This window comes from Pogoniulus pusillus, chromosome 2 (genome assembly GCF_015220805.1).
Source record: "Pogoniulus pusillus isolate bPogPus1 chromosome 2, bPogPus1.pri, whole genome shotgun sequence".
NCBI classification, from domain to species: Eukaryota; Metazoa; Chordata; class Aves; order Piciformes; family Lybiidae; genus Pogoniulus; species Pogoniulus pusillus.
Window position 1 is genome coordinate 11058041 of NC_087265.1, and position 25097 is coordinate 11083137.

Here is a 25097-nt window from a genome sequence, read left to right on the forward strand (position 1 = left end):
AGCTTAATTTGATTAAAGTCCCATTATTACCTTTCAACAGGACACAAATGTGAATTTTACTTGGTAGTTCCTCATATTAAAGGTGCTTAAACATTTTTACAACCCCTACTAATTAAATATATATATATAAAAAGATTGATCTGTTTTTACTCATTATGTACATAATCACTTTTAGGTTTAATCACTTAATTCTGCCCATTGAATTACAAGAAAGATGAATTAAATGTCAAATAAGTGGTTATACTGTGGAATTTTCTCTGCTTGAGTGTGTGAAAGGAATATATGCACTTTGCATCAGGTATTTGAAGTAAAATCACTTGGATTTCATTATGTTTTGATTATGATGACTTTAGCATGTGTGGAAGGGTTAGGGGTTAAATTGCCAAGCACTTGTCAGATTCACAAGGGTACTTAAATGCCTAAAGGTGCAGATAAGCAATGAAGATTATTTTTAAGAATCATCGTAGCGATATGAATCTCATTGACTTACTGACATCTCATTTACTTTGACGCTTAGATTCATCCATCCATCTTTAGAAAGTTTGGAATTCTATTCCCCACATATCTTTTATGCAGGAGATTCATTGAAAATGGTGTCAAATGTGGCCACAAGAGAGACCTGGTGTTTCTGTTGTCCCTTCGAGAGAGCTCCAATACAGAATAGGCTGCTGAAGTCTTAAGTTGTTCCCATGCGTTGCTGACTGCTTAGCTCATCTCTATGAACAAATAGGTCTTTCTTTGTGCAAACTGAACGTCTCCAATTGTCATTCATTTATATATGAGTGAACTGTTGTGACAATCATAGAATTGTAGAATCAACCAGCTTGGAAGACATGTCCAAGATCATCCAGTCCAATCTATCACCCAGTCCTATTCAGTCAACTAGACCATGGCACTATGTGCCTCAGCCAGGCTTTTCTTCAACACATCTCCAGGGACAGTGACTCCACCATCTCCTTGGGCAGCCCATTCCAATGCCAATCACTCTCTCTGTGAAGAACTTTCTCTTAACATCCATCATAGACCTCCCCTGGCACAACTTGAGACTGTGTCCCCTTGTTCTGTTGCTGCTTGCCTGGGAGAAGAGACCAACCTCCATCTGGCTGCAGCCTCCCTTCAGGTAGTTGTAGACAGCAATGAGGTCACCCCTGTGAGCCTCCTCTTCTCCAGGCTAAACAACTCCAGCTCCCTCAGCCTCTCCTCACAGGGCTGTGTTCCAGGCCTTTCACCAGCTTTGTCGCCCTTCTCTGGACACCTTCCAGCACCTCATTAAATCTCAACTCATTGGCCTCTCCCTACCCATGCAGCCTTTCTAGGTCCCTCTGCAGGGGTCTCCTACCTTCCAACAGATCCACACCTGCTCCTGGCTTGGTGTCATCTGCAAACTTATTGATGCTGGACTCAATTCCCTGGTCCAGATAATCAATCAAGACATTGATCAGGACTGGGCCCAGCACCGATCCTTGGGGCACACCACTAGTGCCAGCTGCCAACTGGCTGTGGCACCATTCACCACCACTCTCTGGGCCCAGCCTTCCAGCCAGTTCTTGACCCAGCACAGAGTGAATCTGTCCAAGCCATGAGCTGCCAGCTGTGCCAGGAGCTTGTTGTGGCAGACAGTGTCAAAGGCTTTGCTGAATGCTAGGTAGACTACATCCACAGCCTGCTCCACATTCACCAGGCAGGTAACCTGATCATAAAAGGAGATCAGGTTGGTCAGGCAGGACCTGCCCTTCTTAAACTTATGCTTGCTGGGCCTGATTCCTTGGCACTCAGGACGACTTGTTCCATGACCTTGCCTGGCACTGAGGTCAGGCTGACAGGTCTGTAGTTTTCTGGTTCCTCCTTCTGGCTCTTCTTGTGGATGGGCATCACAATGATGTGGATGAGCATATGTCAATCCAAGAGTAGTGCATGTTTAAATGTATTACTATCTTATTTCTGGATACGAATAACACATTCCTGAACTAAATAATGTTTACAAAGATCATTAAAATGTTTTTAGCAGAAATACAAGTTTCTTGTAGCAATCTCTCTTCAGGTACAGTCACATCACAGGTGGGAGTGGTTAACAGCATGAAGCAATGAAATGGGTTTTTATCAGTACCTAGATGTGATAGGCCTAAAGTGAGAGAATTTCTTCTGTCAAAAATCTTTTCCTTCCAACTTTTCTCTGTTGGGTGACCTGCTAAAATCTTGTGATGGTTTGGGTGTTCCCTGTCCCCCCCTTTAGAAATCACCCAGACTAGACTCAGATGGCTCTAGAAATATGAACGAAGCTTATTATTTACAGCTAGCACAATATACAAGCAGACATGTACAGTATGTACAGTTATAGACAGAAATATACAAGGTAAAAGGTAATACAGAAACACAGCTCCCCTCCCAGAAACCTGAGTCCCCAGGAGGGGCTCTCAACTGCCACTTCACCTTCCCCCTACCCCTCTCAACCTTACCCCAGTCCCAAGGAAGAATAGAAGTTCAGCCAGGGGGGTTAGGAAGCAAAGTGGATTAGTCCAAAATGGAGGGTGAGGTTAGAGAGATGCAGCTCAGCCAGCAGCCCAAGTGAGAGTGGTTATCTGTGTTTTTATTTCTTGTTCCTATACATCTCAGCAAGGCTATGAGCAAAGTAGACATCAACATTGTTTTCCTTTTACAGCCTGTAATCTAGTTCTTCTCACCAAAATATTCTAGCCTGCTTCAAACTAGCACAGATCTAAATCTAGATTATTTACTTCAAAATATGATTTGAAACATTTATGTTAGATTCCACAGCAATACTTGAATTTGGTTCTCACAGAGTGGCTGTTGAGGTTGTCAGTCTTTGCTCTAGCAAACCCCACCAGAACTTTTACTCATTTCTTACTTCTTTTCTACTATTATGGTTTGGAAGAAGATTTATGTACAGTATAGCATTTTTATATATATAAGCTTCATTCAAAAGTCACAGTTCCTACATGAAGTTCATAAGCAGAGTTGGTTTTAAAGAAGTAGTGAGGTTACCAAGGCAGAGGCTCTCAAAAGAAACAAGTCCCTGTGAAGATCGCATTCATGATCATGTTCAACTCAGTATATATACAATGATAAATACTTTTGAAATCAAGTGTGTTACCAGAAAAAAAAATTGCAAAAGCAAGGTCCACGTAATGAATGATAGAAAGATCTGGTTTGTTTAATGAACTTTTATTTATCTGAAATCACTGGCTTTCTCCCAACGGTATTGGGCTCAGGATAGAAGCTCAGAAAATGTGCAAGTGGGCTGTCAGAAGCTTTTGAAAAGTAACTTGGGCTCCCCAGTTTAAGAGGGACAGGGATCTGCTGGAGAGAGTCCAGTGGAGGGCTACGAGGATGATTAGGGAACTGGAGGGCATGGCTGATGAGTAGAGGCTGAGGGACCTGGGACCTTTTAGTCTGGAAAAGAGAAGACTTAGAGGGGATTTGATAAATGTTTATAAGTATCTGAAGGCTGGCCAGGAACAGGGGGACAGGCTCTACTCAATTGCTCCCTGTGATAGGACAAGGAGCAATGGATGTAAATTGCAGCAAAAGAGATTCTGCCTCAATACAAGGGGGAACTTCTTTACTGCAAGGGTCACAGAGCACTGGAACAAGCTCCCCAGAGGGGTTGTGGAGTCTTCTTCTCTGGAGTCTTTCAAGGCCTGGATGTGTTCCTCTGTAATCTGTGTTAGATAGTATTGTCCTGCTCTGGCAGGGGTGCTGGGCAGGATGATCTCCTTGGGACCCTTCCAACCTCTAACATCCTCTGACCCTGTGAGCTTAAACACATACAGTGGTGTTTAAAGAGCAACTCCATCTGAGTCCTTAACTTGGTGTAGTAAATGAATCATGAAATTGTTTAATTTATGTGTGAGAAAGTGGGCATCATTATTGGTACTTGCCTGGCTAATGCCTGACGTGAAACATTTTGAGCACACTTGCTGCAGCTCTTTCTCAGAAACTGTTAGAAAAAGATTGTAGAAGCATAATTGCTAGTGCAGCTTTGTGCCTGAGATAGCAGCGATCTGAGGTTGCACCTCACAGTAAAATGTGCCCTACTACAACCTGAAACAAGTTCAATGTCCAGATGCTTAGCAACCACTCTGAGAGGCAGTTTGTAAGCATGATGCTTTCCCTTGTAAATCTTATTTGTAGAGATTATGAGAACAGAGCTTTAATGAAGTACTTGGAACTGATGCCCCTGGATGGAAATAGGAAAACTAGTGAGTTGACAGATGGGGAAATCCATAAATATGATTAACAAAATTATGAAATGTTGAAAGACAGGAAAAAAAAAGGTCTACCATCACAACAAGATAGATTCTCAAGGGAGCCATATTAATACCAGCAATACCATCTGTGCTATCAGTTATGCAGCAATATCTGTGACCCATACTTTTGCTGTGTTCAGTACCAGCCAAGAGACAGATAAAATACAGAAGGCTTTTCTATTCTGTTGAATTAATTCTTGAAGTCAAGCTTGCCTTTCTCCGCTTTGACAGTGCGGTAGGTGAGGATGATGAACGGCAGGGTTGACAGTGCTCTTTTAAATGTCTTCACAGTGTGTTACGTGGAGGTATGGGAAGGAAGATTTGTGGCAGTAATGAAGAAATTCTGCCAGCAGCCACTGCTATGTACACCATTAATTGTGATCTCATTCAAGAGTACTAAGTAAAACCAACAGAAAGAGTTGTTTTTGCCATTCCTTAACAAAAATGAGTATCTGGTGCAATCTAGCAAGTGGTCTGATAGTTTTTTTGGTGACTGTCACATCTGTATCATCAGGGTTGGAAGAGACCTCACAGATCATCAAGTCCAACCCTTCACCACAGAGCTCAAGGCTAGACCATGGCACCAAGTGCCATGTCCAACCTTGCCTTGAACTGTCCCAGGGACGGCGACTCCACCACCTCCCCGGGCAGCCCATTCTAGTGGCCAATCCAGTCAGAGCAGAAGTTAGTTCTCTGTGAGATGCTTAAAATCAGCTACAAAGTAATTATTTTGAAAATAGAATATAGGTGTGGTAAAAGCAGTCTGCAAGGGAAAAGGGTAAAAAGAGTTTAAGAAATAAAACAGAATGCAAACAAAATCACCACCACTTTAAGAGTCACTTCTTCAAGAAACAAACAGAATAAATAGATAAGGCAGCAAAGTATGAGGCTAGCTTCTTTCTCTCTGGAATTTGCTGTGTCTTCATTGAAGCAGGGATGTGCAACCTTCAGGGAAAACCTGTGCCTTTCTTGTAATATAGAATTACTTAGCCTGAGAGAAAAGGGTCAGCCTGACCCAGGTCACCACTTGAAAAATGCCAAGGCAGAGAGCTTCCTTTCACTATTGCAACAACATAATTGAGTCCACCAGGCAAGTGGATATAAATGGGAATGGTTGGCATTGCTTTTATTTTTAAGTAATACATAATCCTGTAATTGAAAATTTTGTCCCAGAGCAAATGCCCAAGGGCAAAACATTTTTTTTCCCCCAAACATCTTAACTGCCCTGTTTGACAATTCTCTTTTTGTAGCTCATTGTATGTCCGAGGTCTCTCCCGTTTACATTATGCATGAGGGATCCCACCTTTCTCAGAAGAGGCATTGGCTCAATTCCTGGCTCCTCGATCAAAGACAAAAACTGGCTGGCTGTCTTTTCTATGACTAGGCCAATAGGTCAGTCAGGAAAGCAGAAATGTCTGCTGGCATCTCTCAACGGTGTTGAAAGGAGGAGTGTTGAATAAGTGAATCCCTGCAAAATGAGACTTAGCGGTTACTTTAGTACAGATAGAATGAAAGATCTTTTAAAATGCATACATAGAGCTGAAATACCTTGAAGTAGATGGCAAAGATTAGACCTTTATGTAACTGTCCCAGAGAAATGTTTTAAAGAACATCACTGCAAAGCTGTCTTTGTTGCACATGACACTTTAAACCAAGCTTCAGTTTCATGCTCGGAGGAACACCGATAGTGTGACAGCCCTAACAGATCAAATGATTTGGTCCACTTTTTAGAGAAATATTAAGATGTGCCCCTTTATTATCCAATTTTTGTGTTCTTTTTAATTAAGGACAAGTCTTATTAGGTATTTGAGCGTGAAAGGTTGTTAGCCTGGGGTCTTAGGTGATAAATTAGTGTTTCATTGAAGGCAGTCAACTACCTGCACAAATTTAACCTTTTTAATTCTATTTATTGTCTGCAAATATAGCCCCAGATTAGATGTTTCCTGGAGAGCCGAGTTTGGTGTGAGGTATTCATCACTTTATTGTAGCTGCTTTGAGATCACCGTTAAGTAGTCCCTTGTACCAAATGAATAGTTCTCTTATTATGACCTTTTAATCGCTTCATCATGAGGAGGTCTTTTATTTGCTGCAAGAGTCTACTTCATGTTGCCCCATCAAAGGATCTATAATGTCATAAAACGGCCACAACAGAGACTAATACAGAAATATGATACAATAAGAGAAAATTAGGGAAGGCAGGCCTAGTTGGCTGCAGCAGCATCATGACTTGCTAATGGGGAGTGCTGGAGTGGATAATTAGCTGTGAACTCGATTGTTGGAAACTGGGTACAGAGGTGATATTTTGCTCAGTTTTGTAACAAGGTAGTGGAACAGAAGGGGAACAATATAAGCCAGCTGGCAGGACCAGCATCACCAAGGATGATAAGGAAGATGAATAGGGCATGACCAAAAAGGAAATTTAAAACTAAAGATGAAATTTAGCTGTAGTGATACCTGTGGAATTTACTGCTGTGGCAAGGTTTTCTTTTCATGCTGTCTTAACATAGGTATCATTTATTGAAGAGACTGGAGTTCACACTCCAGTGCAGAATTGATGTAAGAAGGGAAGAAATCTAAATTGTAGTGTTTAAATCGTTTGAAGAGTTTAAAGAGATTTTCTAAAGGGCTTGGAGTGGTGGAGTTCTGGTCATGTTGGCTGCCTGTGTCATAAGGTTTGATGGCAGTACAAGTATGTTTAACCACATAAACTTCAAAAGTAATTGGGAAACCTGTAGCTCAACCTGCAGGGAGATAAATACTCAAAATGAAGGCAGACACAAAAGACTAAGGAATTACATACTATTGGAAGAAAAAAAAAAAAGCCACTACTGGCATAAAAAAAATCCCTAGACAGCCTCATACTCTTGTACCATTGAAAGTATGGTGTGTCTGTGGGACACTGCCAAAGATGAGAAAATGAACTATCCTATGAGAAACACCCACTGCATTCCCACTTCTCCATATGGGGTATCGGTGCTCAGCAGTTAGTCATAGTAAGTAAGGCAGTGAAAGACAGAAAGGTCATGTATTCAGGTACTGAACTATCAGATTCCTGAGGAAAGGGGTTGCCTTTTTCTCTCACATCTTCTATTCTCCAAAAGGTTAGGGCTTTGAATTTTAGACTGCTCTGCATAAATTTCCTTCATCAGTCCCAAGAGGCTGTATTTTCCAGCCACCATGCCCACACACTATAGATCTGCTTACTGCTTTCCTTTCTACTGCCTGTTCTCTTTTGATTACTCTCTTCATTTTTTGACCCTTTAGGGGAGTCAGTTCTCTGGGTTTTCTGAGCTTGTTCTGTCTCTTTGTTGTTTCTGTTTTCCTATGCTGATATTTTTAACCCTATTTTATTATCTTCCTTCTTCCATCTTATAGGTTTGCTGGTTTACCCATCTGCATCTTTCAACTCAGTTTTCTCCCCCATTTTCTCTCCGTATTTCTTCAGACCCATAGGGCTTTTATCTCTTTGCTTGTGCTTTCTCCAGCTGCACAGGGTCTTTTCATCCCCTTATGCCATTTGTAAGTAAACAGCAGAGGAGCATCCAGTATCTGCTTTCTTACTGCTGTCTGACTGAGTCAGATTGTTAGGAGAAGAAAAAAAAATATTGAGAGACTGTTGCCTAGTCTTCAAAACGGTCCCATTATGTGCCTTGATTTTCTTTTCCTCATCATTTCAAGGTATCTTCAGTTCAGTTTTGTGCTCAGAAACTGGATGTTTCATTTTATATGAAACCTGATTTTAGGAGATATTGACAATAGAATGTTTCATTTTAATCAGTTTATGTACGTTTTTGTGAATGTCATCACATGCAGAAGTGTATCTTCTAAACAAGGTGGTGTTTTTTCTGCTTTTGCCAGTGTTCTCTTTAGCAATATGTTTGAGGAGCTGAGGAACATATTATCTTGTTAAAGTAAACCAAGACTGAGCTCAGTTCTTTCTTCCACACTACCACAAAGACAAAACTAAATTAAACCGTCACAAAACTCTCTAAAGAGACTTGATGCAGCTCTGCCTTCAGTAATGTATATTTTAAAATGTATTTTGATTTCTCTTTATAGTTTTTAATGTGTGTGGAGGTAATCCAGTCTTTGGGATTCAGGTTGTACTAGAAGGACACTGTAAAGAGATTATAGATTTGTAGAATGTTTAAGTTTGGAAGGGGCTTTAAAGATCATCTTGTTCCAAACCCTCTGTCATAAGTAGGGACAGCTTATGCTACACCAGGTTGCCCAAGACCTCATCCAGTCTGACCTCGAACACCTCCAAGGTGTTGCTCTCGGGGCAACCTGTTACAGTGTCTCATCCCCTCACTGTAAAGAATTTCTTCCTTATATCCATTCTGCATCCACCCTCCTTAAGCTTAAAGTCATCCCCCTCATCCTGTCACAAAAGTCTTGTAAAAAGTCTCTTCCCAGCTTTCTCCTAGACCCCCTTCAGGTACTGAAAGGCTACTATAAGGTCTTCCTGGAGCCTTCTATTCTCCAGGCTGAAAACCCCCAACTCTCAGAGCCTGTCTCCATAGCGGAGACATCTCCACACCTCTGATCATCTTTGTGGCCCTCCTCTGACCCGCTCCAGCAGTTTGATGTCCCTCTTATGGAGGGGGTACCAGAACTGGATGCAGCAGTCCACGTGGGGTCTTGTGACAGCAGAGGGAGAGAATTACCACCCTTGTCCTGCTGGTCATACTTCTTTTGATGCATCCCAAGATATGGTTAGCCTTCTAGGCTGCAAGTGCACCTTGAGTTTTTTATCAGCTGACACCCTGTATCAGGCAGTATTAAACTACTGTGATGGTTTGGATGTTCCCTGACCCCACACGTTGGAAATCACCCAGACTAGACTCAGCCAGTTCTGGAAATTGAATGAAGCTTATATTTACAGCTTAGCACAATATACAAACAGATATTTACAGTATATACAGTTATAGACAGAAATATACAAGGTAAAAAGGTAATACAGAAACACAACTCCCCTCCCAGAAACCTGAGTCCCCAGGAGGGGCTCCCAACCGCCCTTCCACCTTCTCCTCCCCCTCTCAACTTTACCCCAGTCCCAAGGAAGAATGGAGGTTTGGCTAGGGGGTTAGGAAGCAAAGTGGATTAAGCAGAGAAACATTAGAGAGGCTAGAGAGAGAAAAAAATGCATCTCCAAGCCCCCCAGCAGAAGAAGCAGATGTGCCTTATCTGTGTTTCGATTCTTGCTCTTATACATCTCAGTAAGCCTATGAGTGAAGTAGACATCACCATTGTTTTTCTTTCACAGCCTGTAATCTAACCCTTCTCACCAAAACATTCTAGTTAACTTCAAACTAGTACAACTAATGACGTTTTTATTTTTCTAAGACAGATTTTGTATACCCAGCTGCAGTGACCAGAAGCAAATACCTTCACCAGCCTTATATTTCTAATGGTTATAAAGTTCTGGTTGTGTCATCAGAATCAAAAGCCTCCTGTTTATTTTTACACTAGTCCAGATCAATGTACAACATGAAGTTGCCTGCAAGTGAAGTTACCTGGTGCTCTTCAGCCTGGAGAAGAGAAGGCTTCAAGAAGACCTTATAGTGGCCTTCCCAGTATCTGGAGGAGACATACAGGAGGACTGGGGAGGGACTATTTACAGGGTCTTCTAATGACAGAACAAGGAGGAATGGGTTTAAACTGTCAGAAGGGAGATTTAAACTAGACATTAGGAATATGTTCTTTACAATGAAGGTGGTGAGACACTGGAACAGGTTGCCCAGGGAGGTTGTGGATGCTCCCTCCCTGGAGATGTTCAAGGCCAGGTTAGATGAGGCCTTGAGCAACCTATTCTAGTGGGAGGTGTTCCTAGCTATGGTGGGGGGTTGGAACTATATGGTCTTTGAGATCCCTTCTGACCTAAACCATTCTATGATTCTAATCAATTCAGGAAATTCAGGTTTCCATAAATCCCAAAACATTCTCAAAGTGAAAATGTTAATCACACAGAATACGAGTGTGAGCATACATATGAGAATGATGTGCATGTACATGTGTATCAGCATCAGATTAGCATGCAGTATGCTTAAGGCTTGAGATTTACCAGCCTCACCATCATGTAATAGTGATGGCAGTGAAGTCATACCTGGTTTTTAATGCTGCAAGTATGAATTTTTGTCGTAAGTCGTCTCGTACAAGACTCAAGAAACATATTTTACGTGGTAGTGTAACTAATAGAATTTCAAATGACAGTGATAGATGAGGCTTTCAGAAGTAGCAATGCAGAACATTCTTTTTTGAATAATTCACTCATCTGAAGTTATTATATATTCCAAAATGATTGAGTTGCGTATCCAGATATAGGGCGCTCTATCTCAGTGCTTGGTGTAGAAGAAAAAGCAGCTTCTGCTGTGATTCTGAATTGTGGTTTGGATCACATTACTGCTGGTTAGATGAACTGAGTTTAATTGATTGTGAATTAATTAACATTCTGTAGTGGATGTCTTTTTCTTGAGATAATTAATCTTACTGAAAAATTATATGTGGAGCACTTGAAGCTTTAGCAGATTTTTTTCTAGAGGTCTTTTTTTTTTGTTCAGGCTTCCTTGACAGACTTTTTTCTCACAGATAAATTATGTGTCTAGAAATGTCTTGCTTTTTTATTTATATTGGTTTGGCAATACATAGTTGTTATGGCTGGCAATATTTCATCCCCAAAGTATTAATGCTAAACATAAATTATTACCAATGATATGCAGTAGTTCTTATCAATCATGACAAGTAATTGATGTTGATTGAAACAAATAAATACAATGCTTTGCAAAGTTATAACCTTGTCAATTAACTTCAGTGCTCAAATGCATCAAGCTATCTTGGATTAATTCTTTGCAATTAGATACAGAGCTTTCAGAAACAAGCTATGCCACCTCTAAAGGCCAAACATTATGCAAAAATAGATAAATATTTAGACACAAATGTTGGCAAAATTTATCTCTTCTATTGTATAGAAACAATAGGATTCGGGAGACGTGTGGAAATTCATCATCTCATCATTATAGTCTCTTTGTTTGGTTGTTTCTCAGGGCTTACTCTGAAGCCTGTTGAAGAATCTCTGTTTGTGTATCACACAATGTCCTATAAACTTTCTTTCAGATATAGGAGGTCAGGCATGATAACCATATTGCTCCTTTCTAGCTGTATGAATGATGAGTTAATAATGTGTCATTACCTGCAGTTTAAAATTAAGGTAAGATGCAAAGATTAACTGGATTATGGTGCAAATCCAGAATTTGTGAAGGAGTAAATGTCTGTGCTTCTCTTTACCCCATATGTAATCCATATAAAACTGGTTATTAACTCATAAATATCTGACCAGCAGGATGCAAGAGGTGATTCTCCCTCTCTTATCTCCCTCTCTGATCTCCTCTCATGAGACACAGCCTGGAGTGTGCATTCCATTCTGGTGCCCGCAGCACAAGAGAGACTTCTGGAGCAGGACCAGAGAAAGGTCACAAAGATCATCAGGGGGCTGGAGAACCTCTCTTGTGGAAACAGGCTGTGAGAGTTGGGGCTTTTTCAGCCTGGAGAAAAGAAAGCTCCAGGAAGACCTTATAGCAGCCTTCCAGTACCTGAAAGGAGCCTACAAGAAAGGTGTTAAGGGACTTTTTCAAGGGCTTGTAGTTATAGGGTAAGAGGGAGTGGACTTAAGCTTCAAAAGGGTAGGTTTAGACTGGATGTTAGAAATTCTTTACAGTGAAGGTGGTGAGACACTATAACAGGTTGCCCAGGACAGTCATTGGTGCCCCTTTCCCAGCGATGTTCAAGGCCAGCATGGTGTAAACTACTTCTGGTGTATAGCCCAGAGTGATTTGAGCTTTGTTATCAGTACAGAATCTGAAGTTTCACCGTGTTACATGCCATGGCATGAAATAATAATCTTTAACCATGTTAACTTTAATAAATGTCCCTTATTGACATAGTTTGTGTTTTATTCAAATTCTCCATTGTAGTGTAAGTGTTATACAGTGGTTTCATACATATGTGGCTCAGGACTTAGCACTGCAGAGCTCTCTCTTCACTTTTTGCATGTTCAAGCAGCCAATTACATGAAACCCAAACATGACCGTGCCAGATTTAATTGTTTAATCCTCTTTAGAAGCAGTCCCTATGCTGAAGAACATATGGGGAACATTTGAAGTGAATGTTAATGGGGTTTTAAAGAAAGATGTATTTCGCCTAATAATGTTATTGATAGCATTAACATTACTAATGTATTTAGCACATAAATTGCAGAATGAATGGAGAATTCATCCAGCAGCTGTACTTTGCCTTTGGCAGTGCTCATGCTGCTACTAATTTCGTCTTATTAACTCCGTCGCAGGTTTTACTAACAGGGGTATTGCACATCTTGTAATACAAAGGGAAGGAAAGAATATATCAATTTTATTGTTTTGTGGAAGTTCTGGCTCAGCACATTAGGTGCTGATTCCATTTTCTTTGCACTGCAGTCCTAGCAAGTCACATGTCTTAAAGCTCATAAAAGGAAAATGAGGAATAGAAGTTAGTTATGTGATTGTTGATCCATGGGGTTTGGGTGTTTGGGTTTTTTTTTTTGTTTTGGTTTTTTTTTTTTTTTTTTTTTTTTTTTTTTTTTTTTTTTGAGAGTGAGGAGTTGTTACTTGCAATTCTGATGGGGCACAGCCAAGACTAACACCCTCCCATTGTGACTCATTTGCTTTCAACAAACTACCATAGAGGACGAAATCTGGCTGCAAATATTTTAGTGTTCTCCAAATGTGTAGCAGAATAAAGAGTTTGCATATGATAGGCCAATGGGGTGAGATTTAACAAGGCCAAGTGCAGGGTTCTGCACTTTGGCCACAACAACCCCAAGCAGCACTATAGGCTGGGGACTGAGTGGCTGGAGAGCAGTCATGAGGAAAGGGACCTGGGGGTACTGATAGACAGTAAGCTGAAGATGAGGCAGCAGTGTGCCCAGGTGGCCAAGAGAGCCAATGGCATCCTGGCCTGCATCAGGAACAGTGTGGCCAGTAGGACAAGGGAGGTTATTCTTCCCCTGTACTCAGCACTGGTCAGGCCACACCTTGAGTACTGTGTCCAGTTTTGGGCCCCTCAATTCAAGAAAGATGTTGAGGTGCTGGAACATGTCCAGAGAAGGGCAACGAAGCTGGTGAGGGGCCTGGAACACAAACCCTATGAGGAGAGGTTGAGGGAGCTGGGCCTGTTTAGCCTGGAGAAGAAGAGGCTCAGGGGTGATCTTATTACTGTCTACAACTACCTGAAGGGGCATTGTAGCCAGGTGGGGGGTGGCCTCTTCTCTCAGGTAACCAGCAATAGAACAAGGGGACACAGTCTCAAGTTGTGCCAGAGGTAGGTATAGGCTGGATATTAGGAAGAAGTTCTTCCCAGAGAGAGTGATTTCCCATTGGAATGGGCTGCCCAGGGAGGTGGTGGAGACACCGTCCCTGGGGGTCTTCAAGAAAAGACTGGATGGGGCACTTAGTGCTGTGGTCTGGTTGATTGGATAGGGCTGGGTGCTAGGTTGGACTGGATGATCTTGGAGTCCTCTTCCAACCTGGTTGATTCTATGATTAATTAAAAGACTTGAGAGTATTTTCTTATTTTCATTGCTTGAAAGCTGAATTACACCAGTATACACTGAATAAAACGGACAGTAACATACCAGGAGACATAATTTTTTCACAATTTTTATAGCTAATATCTATGGACTTCTTAGAAATTCAAGTTGTGTAGACTGTGGTTTTGTATAGAGAGTAAATTTGAATACATAGTAACTGAACTTACTGCAAATACATAATACAGTTATTTGTTTTGTCTGACTAGTTTTATGCTAGCAGAAAAATAGGTAAGAAAAGTCAGAACTCTGCCATACAACAGAATATGTTGTAGAGCCATCCAGCCTCCTTTTAGTCTTAATCTGTAGTCGTCGCACTGTGTGTAGATACTAATTGTGGTCTGAAAATGCTGTGGTTGAATCAATGCAGCATCGTGCTGCAGAAGCCATGTCAAAGCCCTGTATTGCAAGTTCATGCACAGCTAGCTCAGTGTTGCACTTTATTGCACGCCCTGTTAACTGGAGTTAAATCACGTAGAGTTAGATGGGTTGTGCGCCTCTGTGGGATAGATTTACCCAGAGCCGTTAGCACAGCCTCATACTGTCTGCTGTGTTACTTGTTTTTGATGTGACTGTGTCACAAGCAAAGAGCTCTAATTTCAGTAAGCACTACAAGAGATCTTAGTAACCATCCTGTGCATCTATATTTCATTATGTTCCCCTTGTATTCTCTCCACTCTTATTCTGGTGCTTGCTTTGTTTTTATAGCTCATGGCATGTTCTGCAGACTCCATTTTTCTTCCAAGATGCTGTTATCCCATAGGCAAAAGAAGAAGAAATATATGTTTGCATTTCTTCTCCTAAATTGAATTTTTGAGTCTTTCATGAAGGTTTATTGAAGGTTTAATCTTGGACCCGTGGATGAGCTTCTATGTGGTAATACTTCCTCGCATGAATGACGGATGAACGATTAGTTACCTTTTATCTTGGCCTTGTAGTCGCTTTACCATGGTAAAGTCTTTTCATTCACTTTCAAGCATAAGTATATTTTTTTGGTAATTCTTCAAATGCTTAATTCAGTGGTAGAAAAGAGGACAAAGGCAAAATCCTACTCATGTTTCTATTCTACAAACTGTGCACAACAGGTTACTGTGTCTGGCATCCACTAAGGCAGTTTGAAACCATGCTGCACCATTTCACTGATGTATTAAGAAAGATGTTAAAAAGCAAGAAGGGTTGCAGCTGAATGGAAAAGTGAATGTCCTTGGCAAGATGTATTCCTATTTATTTCTCTGCTTCACTCTCTCATCTCTCTTGATTTCTTGATTCATTTTGTGATATATACTGTAACACAGGTTATTAATTAGAAAAGATTATTTTTAGGTATTGCATTTTCTTTCAGGTAGGCTCAGGACTATGTTTGTTTCTTGGTGACATTGTTATAGATGTGATGGCCTGTAAACATAAATGAAACAAGATTTATGGGAAGAGCTAATATCTTTTATTAGACCAACTGATACAGCTGGGAAAAACGGAAAAGCTTTTGGGCATACAAAGTCTTTTCTTTTAGCTTTGAACTGCCTAAACTTCTGCCTGTGAAGCAATAAAAGCAGTTCCTTGATAATTCTCTTTTTTATGAATAATACTACTTGGAAGGAATCCTGATATTGCAGCAGTTAAAACTTTGTCAGCTAAAATTTTTCATTCAGACTGCTAGTCTCTTAAAGTATTAGATATTATTTTACATGTGAGCAGAAGTGTGAATTAACCCACAAAGGATTTGTTACTTCACTGATGAGTCCTAAAGAGCTGTACAGTTCTGAACTTGTCTGAGAAACTGCATCTATTTTCAAGTCAGTGTGTATGTTTTGAAATGAGATGACATATTGTGCATTTTCAGTTATTTAATGATACTCTCTGTTTTTATTTTTTTTTTTTAAATCAATGGGAAAGTCATGGCTTTTAAATAATCTCTTTGCTATTTGCTAGGTACAGGGCAAATAAATAGGTATCTACCATATATCAACCAAATGCTGTGTGAGAGATTATGTATTCTCTGGCTGATAAACTTTGGAGTAACTGGAGGTGTTTCTGCAGATGCTGAAATATTCAGCTTATTTCATATACCATCAGTTCTACTGTTTGTGCTCAGACTGAGTGCTGTTACGCCTTGTGAGGTCTTGTTTTAACCAGAAAGGAGAGTTTACAGAATCCAACATCACTGAGAACTGCAGAGATGAGTTCAGGGTATGACTGTCTGCATGAGTGAGAACAAAAATATAGTCCAGTCAGTTCACTACCTTGCAACAAGCTGTGCTAGCAAGAAGGCTGCATTATTGCTCTAAATAAATAACACGTGAACAAGTATAATTTATTTATAATATACGGAATGGATAAAGGATGTGTCAAGGTGTTTGGCATGCCTGAGCATTTTGTGATTATAGCAGTCTGAGGTTCTAATGTCATCAGCTCTCTTCCATTTCCCTGGAGCTCAGGGTCCTCATCATCCTGCAGAAATACTCCTAGTGACGTTTTCTTGGCAGCTTTTTACCACAAGCACTGTTCTGCTGAGGGATGTTTTCCAAATTACCCAAGAATAATGAACTGAATATTTACTGGAGTATATTGCAGAATTACTGGAATGCATTTAACTAAGTATATAGGGCATATTGTTTTCCTGCCTCTTGCTGGGCTAGGCATTGAGTTCCATGACAGTATTTCATTTTTACAAATCTCATACAGGCACAGACATTCCTTGAAAGGTAGAAAATAAAGGACATCTAAGCCCCCAAACAACATGCCATCTAAAAGTTCAGATTGTGACTGATAAGTATGGTTGTTGGGGTTTTTTTATGTTGCTGGCCGTTAGCTGAATAATGGATTGTTATTTCAGTAAGTTTTGACTGGAGTAATTTGTCTTGAAGTACTTTTTTTCAACTTTTTCTTTTAAGTCTTTGTAGTTCTGTTACTGTTGTGGTAGGTCTCACAGGCCTGAAGTAGGCTTATACATGTCCTGCCTTGCCTAGGCATGTTTTTCTGCTCCACCAGAGAGGCAAGTGCAGGAAACGGACACAAAAGGACCTGGAGCCCTAGAGTCTGGCCTGCCCAGGGTCCTGTGCTGTAAGGTACACACACTTAGCTTGTGCCTGCCTAGTGCAAGGCCTGTGCTTTTCCCAAATTAGGGAAAAGTGAGCCTGTGGCTTTGCCTAATATGGTAAGGTTTGGCTAACTGCCATCCTGATTGGCTATTCTTGTGTCCAAAGGGCAATTAATCTCAGCCCACATTGATAAAGGGAGATAGGCAGGTGAACACTGTGCCTTTGCTTTGCTGCTTTGCTTCCCTGCTCTTTGCCTGCTCTCTCTGCTGTTCCCAGCCCTGCTGCTATTGCACACTGCCTTACTGCTTGCCTGATAAATTCCACTGACAGGAGTTACCAGGAGCAGACCCTGGATGTCTGCACGCAATTGGCCTGTGTGGCCAGCGTGACATCTTGCTGAGAGTGCACCATATCTGCCTTCTGCACCTGAAGGTCCTGCCTAGAATCCCTGGACATCTGTACAGATAGTCCAGAAGAAGCCAGGAGACAAGGTCAGAGATTGTCTGCGTCCTTTCCCCAGAAGCCAGGAAGATTCAAGCCTCGGTGCCTAACAAGACAGAGTCTCCTGAAAGCATTTGGGCACTGTCTGGGCTGTGGTTAGCCCCCGCAAGGGTAATAATAATCTGTGAGTAAATGCTTAAATGCCTCTTTGTAATTCCCTACTGCCTTCTGCCACAGAGCAGAAAGAGCTTGAGCCCAGCTACTGGGCAAGCAGCATATTTGATCACAAGCGGCATTGACCACAGGAATTTTCTCTGCCAGTTCAATTAATGTTTATATATTTTGCTGGTTATTACTGGCTCTAGATACTATCCATAGAATGTTTCCATAACCATGTAAGAACTGAAATATTACTAAAATTAGTGATGGGGGGTGGCAAGAGTTCTGAACAGCAAAATTAATAAACAATATTAGTTTTGGAAAATAGCATCTCACATTAATTAATTTCCCCTCCCAACAGTTACTTTTTTTTTTTTTTTCATGCAGAAATAAAGCCCAGTTTTTCAGTGTTGGGCTGCATCACATGAAATCCTCTCTTAGGTTTCTGAATTGATTTGTAAATTGATGAAAGACTGAATTCAGAAGGAATACCGGATAGTCAATAGTCATTACCTACTACAATCCATGGAAAAAAAATAAGGAGAAAATATGCCACCTATCTGATCTAAAAAGCCAGTTTCACAGTTCTTAACATGGGGGAGAATGTTTCCCAGCTTATCATAATAGAAGCAGGGAAGTTAGTTATTTGTCAGAAAATCCTGAACCCTCATAAGCGTGTCTGTCACTTGTGGAAGTAAGGCTCTGAGTGTCCCACATTAGCTTGTATAGTTTTATTAATAAATGATGCCATGCCATTTTCTGGTGCTCATTTTCCTCCACTGATATGGCAGTGCATAAGTTACTGTCATACATTTAATATTTTAAAAGGCTTTGTTCTCCTACATTGCTCAAGTTGTGCTGTGGGAGGTATAGGCTGGATGTTGGGAAAAAGTTTTTTCCCAGAGAGAGTGATTTGCCATTGGAATGGGCTGCCCAGGGAGGTGGTGAAGTAGCTGTCCCTGGAGGTATTTAAGACAAGACTTAGTGCCATGGTCTAGTGGATTGTCTAGGGCTGGGTGATAGGTTGGACTGTATGATCTTGGAGGTGTCTTCCAACCTGGTTGATTCTGTGATTCACTTAGAGATGTTCCCTGGTTCTTCTCTTTGTACCTAGAAGATGAGTCTGTTTTCGCTAGAAACTCTCCCTTTTCCTTGTCTTCACGCTACTTAAATACATCTGTTTTACTGTCAGTTGGAACAATTTACTGCCCATTTTAAAATACTAGCCTTAGTTCAGTCTTTCAATACCACCCCAGTTAGAAGGGGTGGAGTACAGAAAGTGTATGAAAGCATTCTGGAATAGAAATAACAACACTGGATTTAAATGGTGAAGACAACAACCATCCTTTCACTGTAAATATACCATGAGAGCGGTCAGTACAACCTGAACTTTGCCCATGTGGGCTCTCAGTCTGCTTATTTACCAACTTCATTATAAATTACCAGGTTTTTTTTTCCCCTTATTAGTGCATATCCCCAAAAAACAAGTTGCAGGGCAGAATCCCCAAGCCTCTTCTAAGGGTGATGCAGTTTGTGGCTAGGCAGAAGAGTTGGGTCTTTTCTAGTGTTTTAAGGTCTGCTGATGCTATGGCTACTGTCATGCTTGGAGCTTTCATCTGGTCTGCTGTTGTGTGATGCCAGATCTGGTATGGTAGGGATCAAGAGATGTGTGGTTCCAGCCACTTACATGGTTCTCTGCAAAAGGGAGGCAAAAAGCTAAGACTTTATGCAAAACTACAAGAGATTCCTAAACACTTTATATATAAGCCAGACTTGAGAAAGAAAGGCTTTTTAAGTCCCCTTTTTTAGTTTAATGGTTGTGCTTCTGTACGTGGCTGTTGCAAGTCTGAATTAAGAAACTTCTTGCTTGTAGTTTATGTACAGCCTTCCCATTAAGAACTAAAACAAGTAACTGAGAAAAATGTCCACATCTTGTCTGAAAGTACCTTTGTTGCAGTTTTTCTATCCTCTGGTTGTGTAGCTCTTCCAAATGTATTAATACTTATAAAGATATTAATACTTCTGCATAAATATTGAGATAGAAATTTTATCACAGGAAAGTTTCCACATGAAATATGACGTAGTGTGCTTGTTATTATAACTTATTTTCTGTTCAGGCTGCCAAAATGACTTACTGGTTTAGCATTTCTTGTTGAAATATGTTCTGTCTAATCATTTACTTAAAAAATATTTCTATTCTAAACACTTAGAAGCCCTCCACACATTATTTGTGATATATTTCCCTCTTTTCCTGGAAGGACAAAAAACCCCCGATTCCCCTTTGCTGTAACTAGCTGTATGAGACTGTCCTCTTTAACAGCTGTGGGCAAGTGCCCCCTGGGTAGCCTCTGGCAAGGTAAGCCCTGTGCAGAAACCACCATGATTTAACCATTTATGTCTCTTTGATCTGCTCTCTCTTACCTCTAGCAATATAAGATTCATAAAAGAGAGCAGGAACTTTGAAACCAATGGTTTGTTTCATTGTCTTCCCAGCAGTACTTGACTAACTCTATCCTGCAGTCTTCAGTCATGTTGTTGCCAAATCAATTTTTCCTGGAATCCCCACTGAACTTACAGGGCCAGACTCATTTCAGTGGTGCCCAGTAACAGGGTAAGGGGCAGTGGGCACAAACTGAATCGCAGGAGGCTGCACCTGAACATATACAAAAACTTCTTTATTTGAGGGTGACAGTGCTGAAACAGGCTGCCATGAGAGCTCATGGAGTCTCCTTCTTGGGAGACTTTCAAAACCTGCCTCTGTGCAAGCTGATCAAAGTGCTGTTCCCCAGAGGTTCCTTCCAACTCCTACCATGCTCTGATTAGCAAATAGTCTATATCTGCATCTACTATGTATATAAATGAATATAAAGGCACTGTAGGGAGTATGTTTATGATAGCTACTTAGAGAAAATCAGTTTACTTAGAATATTCTTCTTGGTGTCTCTCTACCTCCTACAGCAATCATAATATTGTTATAATTTATCTCTCTTTCTGTCACACTTAGCACTTCTCAGAAGAGGCTTGTATTTTATACAAACAAGCACTCTTTCATAAGCTGCAATTTAAAAGCAACTAACAGCTTGGGGTGTACTTATTAATACATCTATGATTCTTTTCACTGAAGCGTATTTTTTGTGTTAATCATCATAGACTTGGAAAAATGGAAGTGATTCTTGTCTAAAAGGGAAATTTTGTGGAAAGGAAATTAAGTTACTGCACAAAGTACTGTTGGTAGTCTTACAGACCTCTGTGGGCTTGTTGCAGCTTCAGCCGATGAGGATTTAGGACATGATGAATTCTTGGTGTGCATTGACAGGGAACTAATAGCAGCGAGTCAGTGGAAGGAGGTTTCAGATGATTCTGTTACCAAATGACCTCCAGACAAAACAACAACCTCTGAAGCCCTTTTCATGTGTGACAGGCAAATTCCAACGCCTCTGCTTTGCTTAGTATCTCTTTGGAGGACTTACTGAAAGATTCCCAACATGGGTAATATAAACTGAAGAGGCTCCTCCACATACATCTATGTGGAGGTTTTGGCATTACAGCTGTATCTGTTTCCATCTAACCAGAACTAGCCTGACACTGTCCTGAAATAAGTCCTCTCTTTATGGTCCAAGCAGGGATACTGTAATTCTGCAGATGAGAAGCTGCAGTAAATGTAGTGGATCACAGAACTTTCGAGGTTGGAAGGGACCTCCAGAGATAAGTCCAACCTCCTTGCCAAGGCAGGATCCCCTAGGGCAGTTTGCACAGGAATACAGCCAAGCAAGTTTTGACAGTCTCCAGAGAAGGAGACTCCACACCCTCTCTGGGCACCTTGTTCCAGGGCTCTGTCACCCTCACTGTAAAGAAGTTTCTCCTCATGGTGAGGTGAAACCTTCTGTGTTCCAGTTTGTAGCTGTTGCTCCTTGTCTTACTGCTGCTGACCAGTGAAAAGAGATTGGCCCCATCCACTTGACATCCACCCCTCAGATATTTGGATACCTTAATCAGGTCTCCTCTCGGTCTTCTCCAGGCTAAACAGCCCTAGGTTTCTCAGTCTCTTTCTGTGGGGGAGAACATAGACTGTCACCCTATGTTTCATTCTGACAGTAGTTTACATTAAGAAGAATTTCTCATAGTACAGTAACAATTAGTCACAAATGTACTTTATATTCCAAGACCAGGAAGTAATTTCAATTCGTAATCAAACTAATTAACTATGCTACTTTCATAATGTGAAACATAGCAGGAAAGAAACGAGCTAAGTTAAAACCAGTCACCAAAGCCCAGAAGATAGCAAAATGTTTGTTATTCACTATATGTTTGACTTCAGAGAAAGGCTGTAATTGTTTGCTTTGAATTTAGACCTTCATTGTACTGGTGTATCGCATTATACACTGTACCATGCTGTTCCCCACCATGGGTCTTCTGGGTCTACATACATCAGGCCTTTATATTTTGCACTCAAAGGACAATCTTGTTTATGTCAGTTGATTTCAACAAAATTTTCAACAAATGAAGGTAGCAGCATAAAATTGTATGTTAGATTTTGTTTTGTCTTCCACCCAGAGAATCCTGGGGTTTCTAATAGTAGAAGCCACTGGTAACTTCCTGATGAATTTGGAAGGTTTACTGAGAAATAATTCTTTGTTTTACCCAAAGTGTTGCATACAAAAAAATCTCAGATGAAACAAACTTTCCCTGAATTTCAAAGAAAGTTGGTTAAAATCAAGCTGAAGCATGTTTAAGGAAAACCAAGCCAAAAAGAGCCCCAGTAAGCACTGATTGTGTTATTTTGTGAGCCTTAGTTCAGAATATTATTCAAGCAGGTGGTCGGAAAAGTATGACTACATTTCAAGTACAAGAACAATGCTACCTGTGCAATTATTTTGAACGTGAATTAATGGAGAAGTACAAGGAAAAGGGTTTTTTTGTTGTTTGTTTGCTTGCTTGTTGTGTTGTGGGAATGTAAGTTCTTATGGATTTTTGTGTGGTTTTGTTTTGTCTTTTAAAAGCCTATTGCTGGACAGGAACAGAAATTTCTGTGCAGTCGTTTTACAGGTTAAGCGTCTGGTGAAATGATTAGTGAGTCCTTCATACAACTCTCAAACCCTGACTCAAGTCTGTCAGATAGAATTAATTCTGCAAAAATCTTTCTGTACTAAAGATGTTTACAGACTGTTAACTGTCATAGTGGTAGTGCCTATTTAACCTAGTATTCATGTTTTTGTAATTCTTACACTTTCTTTTGTTGCAGGTTTTTCATTACTCTTACACGGCTTCCTATGTGATTTATAACATACAGACAAGGTAGGTCACATTGTTTTTTCAATATGATGTTGTCGTTAGCAGTTCTATATGTAAATGTGTTCATGTAAAAATGTTTACATTTTTTCAAGGGAAGTTTGGGAGTTAAACCCTCCAGAAGTAGAGGATTCAGTTTTACAGTATGCAGCCTGGGGTGTCCAAGGACAGCAACTGGTAAGTACAGTCATTAAAAATGCTGTGGTTTAGTAATGAATTTACTGAGGCTGAAGTAAAAAAAAAAAACAGATCATAAAAAGACTTAAAATCCATTTTGTTGTAGATTTATGCATGATGCTAGCATTGTCCTGTAACACTTTTTTAGAGGTCCTGTCTATTTATTTATGTTTATTGAAAACATGTAAACATGTTTTTCCAATCTAATCCTACTAAAAAAATTGTACAAGTGTTAACCACATTTAATTGTAGAACTACTGAAAGAATCACATCTTCATCTAAATATGCACTCAAGTAATTCTCAGCATAACATCTTTATAAATACTACTATGAGAGGAAGAAAGTTGAAGGTGAAGTTTTTAAGTTCATGATCAGTGAAAACTGTGTTAGAAGCAAAAACTTAGCATCCAAAGGTGGATGTGATGTATTCAATGAAAGTAGTATTTTCATTTTGATATGAAAACAGCTGCCAAGGTCAGTTGTACCACATTGAATTCAGGACAATAATCCTGCTGCTTATATTGTCTTCTACCAAAAGTTTTCTAATGTTTTATGAACACAAACCCTCCGTGATCGTCACCACCACTCTCAATGAGATTAAAGAAATGTGAGTTTAAAACAGCAATGATTTTAAAGTGACCTGTGTTGGGAGGTGAACCCAAGAGACTTATAAAATCTTCAACTCTCTGAATAAGAAATTCAGATAATCCTTGTTACAGTATTCTAATAAGCTCATTAATGCCTGCAGGCATGATCTCGAAGCCTCTTTCGCACATTTGACTTGTTCAGACAGAAAGGCTATAAGTTGAGTGTCTAGAGAGACTGCCCCCATGTACATATCGTTCATCAAGATGGTGGGAATGGAAAAGGTGCTTCTGGTTGAAGTGTATTACATTAAGCAAGTGGAAGCAGGAAAGAAAAAGTAATTGGAAAATGCTTGTTATGCTTTAATAATTAAAAACATTGATTTATTAGTAATGAGTGCGCATAGATAGGATTGATGGTAACAAATACGTCGGTTATTTGCCAGATAGTATTATGGAATGTCTTAACCTATACAGGTTGTAGGAGAAAGGTGATGCATTTGCAAAAATGAACTGAATTTTAAAATATTTTAAAATAAATTGTAGTTCAGAATATTTGTCTATGCTGCATCTCTGATTAGTAACCTAAAGTACACCTAAAGTTACGTGCATTGATTGCTGAGAAATTAATTTTCTCTTTTCCTGGGGTGTATACAAAGAACAGGGGCAGGCTTATGAATCATAAACTTCAGAAAAATAATGCATCAGAATAATGCTGTCTTTGTCAGTTTTGCCTAGGGCAGAGACCAATGGGATGAGATTTAACAAGGCCAAGTGCAGGGTTCTGCACTTTGACAACAACAATTCCAAGCAGCGCTACAGGCTGGGGACAGAGTGGCTGGAGAGCAGCCAGGCAGAAAGGGACCTGGGGACACGGGTAGACAGTAGGCTAAACATGGGCCAGCAGTGTGCCCAGGTGGCCAAGAGAGCCAATGGCATCCTGGCCTATATCAGGATTAGTGTGGCCAGTAGGACAAGGGAGGTTATTCTTCCCCTGTACTCAGCACTGGACTGGCCACACCTTGAGTGCTGTGTCCAGTTCTGGGCTCCTCAATTCAAGAGAGATGCTGAGGTGCTGGAAGGTGTCCAGAGAAGGGTGATGAATCTGGTGAGAGGTCTGGAACACAGCCCTGTGAGGAGAGGCTGAGGGAGCTGGGGGTGTGCAGCCCGGAGAAGAGGAGGCTCAGAATTGATCTCATTGCTGTTTAAAACTACCTGAAAAGAGGTCATAGCCAGGTGGGGGTTGGTCTTTTCTGCCAGGCACCCAGCAATAGAACAAGACGACACAGTCTCAGGTTGTGCTGGGAGAGGTCTAGGCTGGATGTTAGGAGGAAGTTCTTCCCAGAGAGAGTGATTGGCATTAAAATGGGCTGCCCAGGGAGGTGGTGCAGTTGCCGTCCCTGGAGGTGTTCAAAAAAGGCCTGGCTGAGGCACTTAGTGCCATGGTCTAGTTGACTGGCTAGGGCTGGGTGCTAGGTTGGACTGGATGATCTTGGAGGTCTCTTCCAACCTGCTTGATTCTGTG

At 40.7% G+C, this 25097-nt stretch overlaps 1 protein-coding gene across 5 annotated transcripts in view; it reads left to right on the forward strand.

Moving 5' to 3' along the window:
- DPP10 (dipeptidyl peptidase like 10) overlaps positions 1 to 25097 on the forward strand; it is a 665816-nt gene that overhangs the window by 551522 nt on the left and 89197 nt on the right. For all 5 annotated transcript variants that reach the window (XM_064156282.1, XM_064156301.1, XM_064156292.1 and 2 more), the window contains 2 exons: positions 22765 to 22817; positions 22907 to 22988. In XM_064156282.1, the coding sequence (XP_064012352.1) occupies positions 22765 to 22817; positions 22907 to 22988 (135 nt within the window). The remainder of the gene's footprint in view (positions 1 to 22764; positions 22818 to 22906; positions 22989 to 25097) is intronic.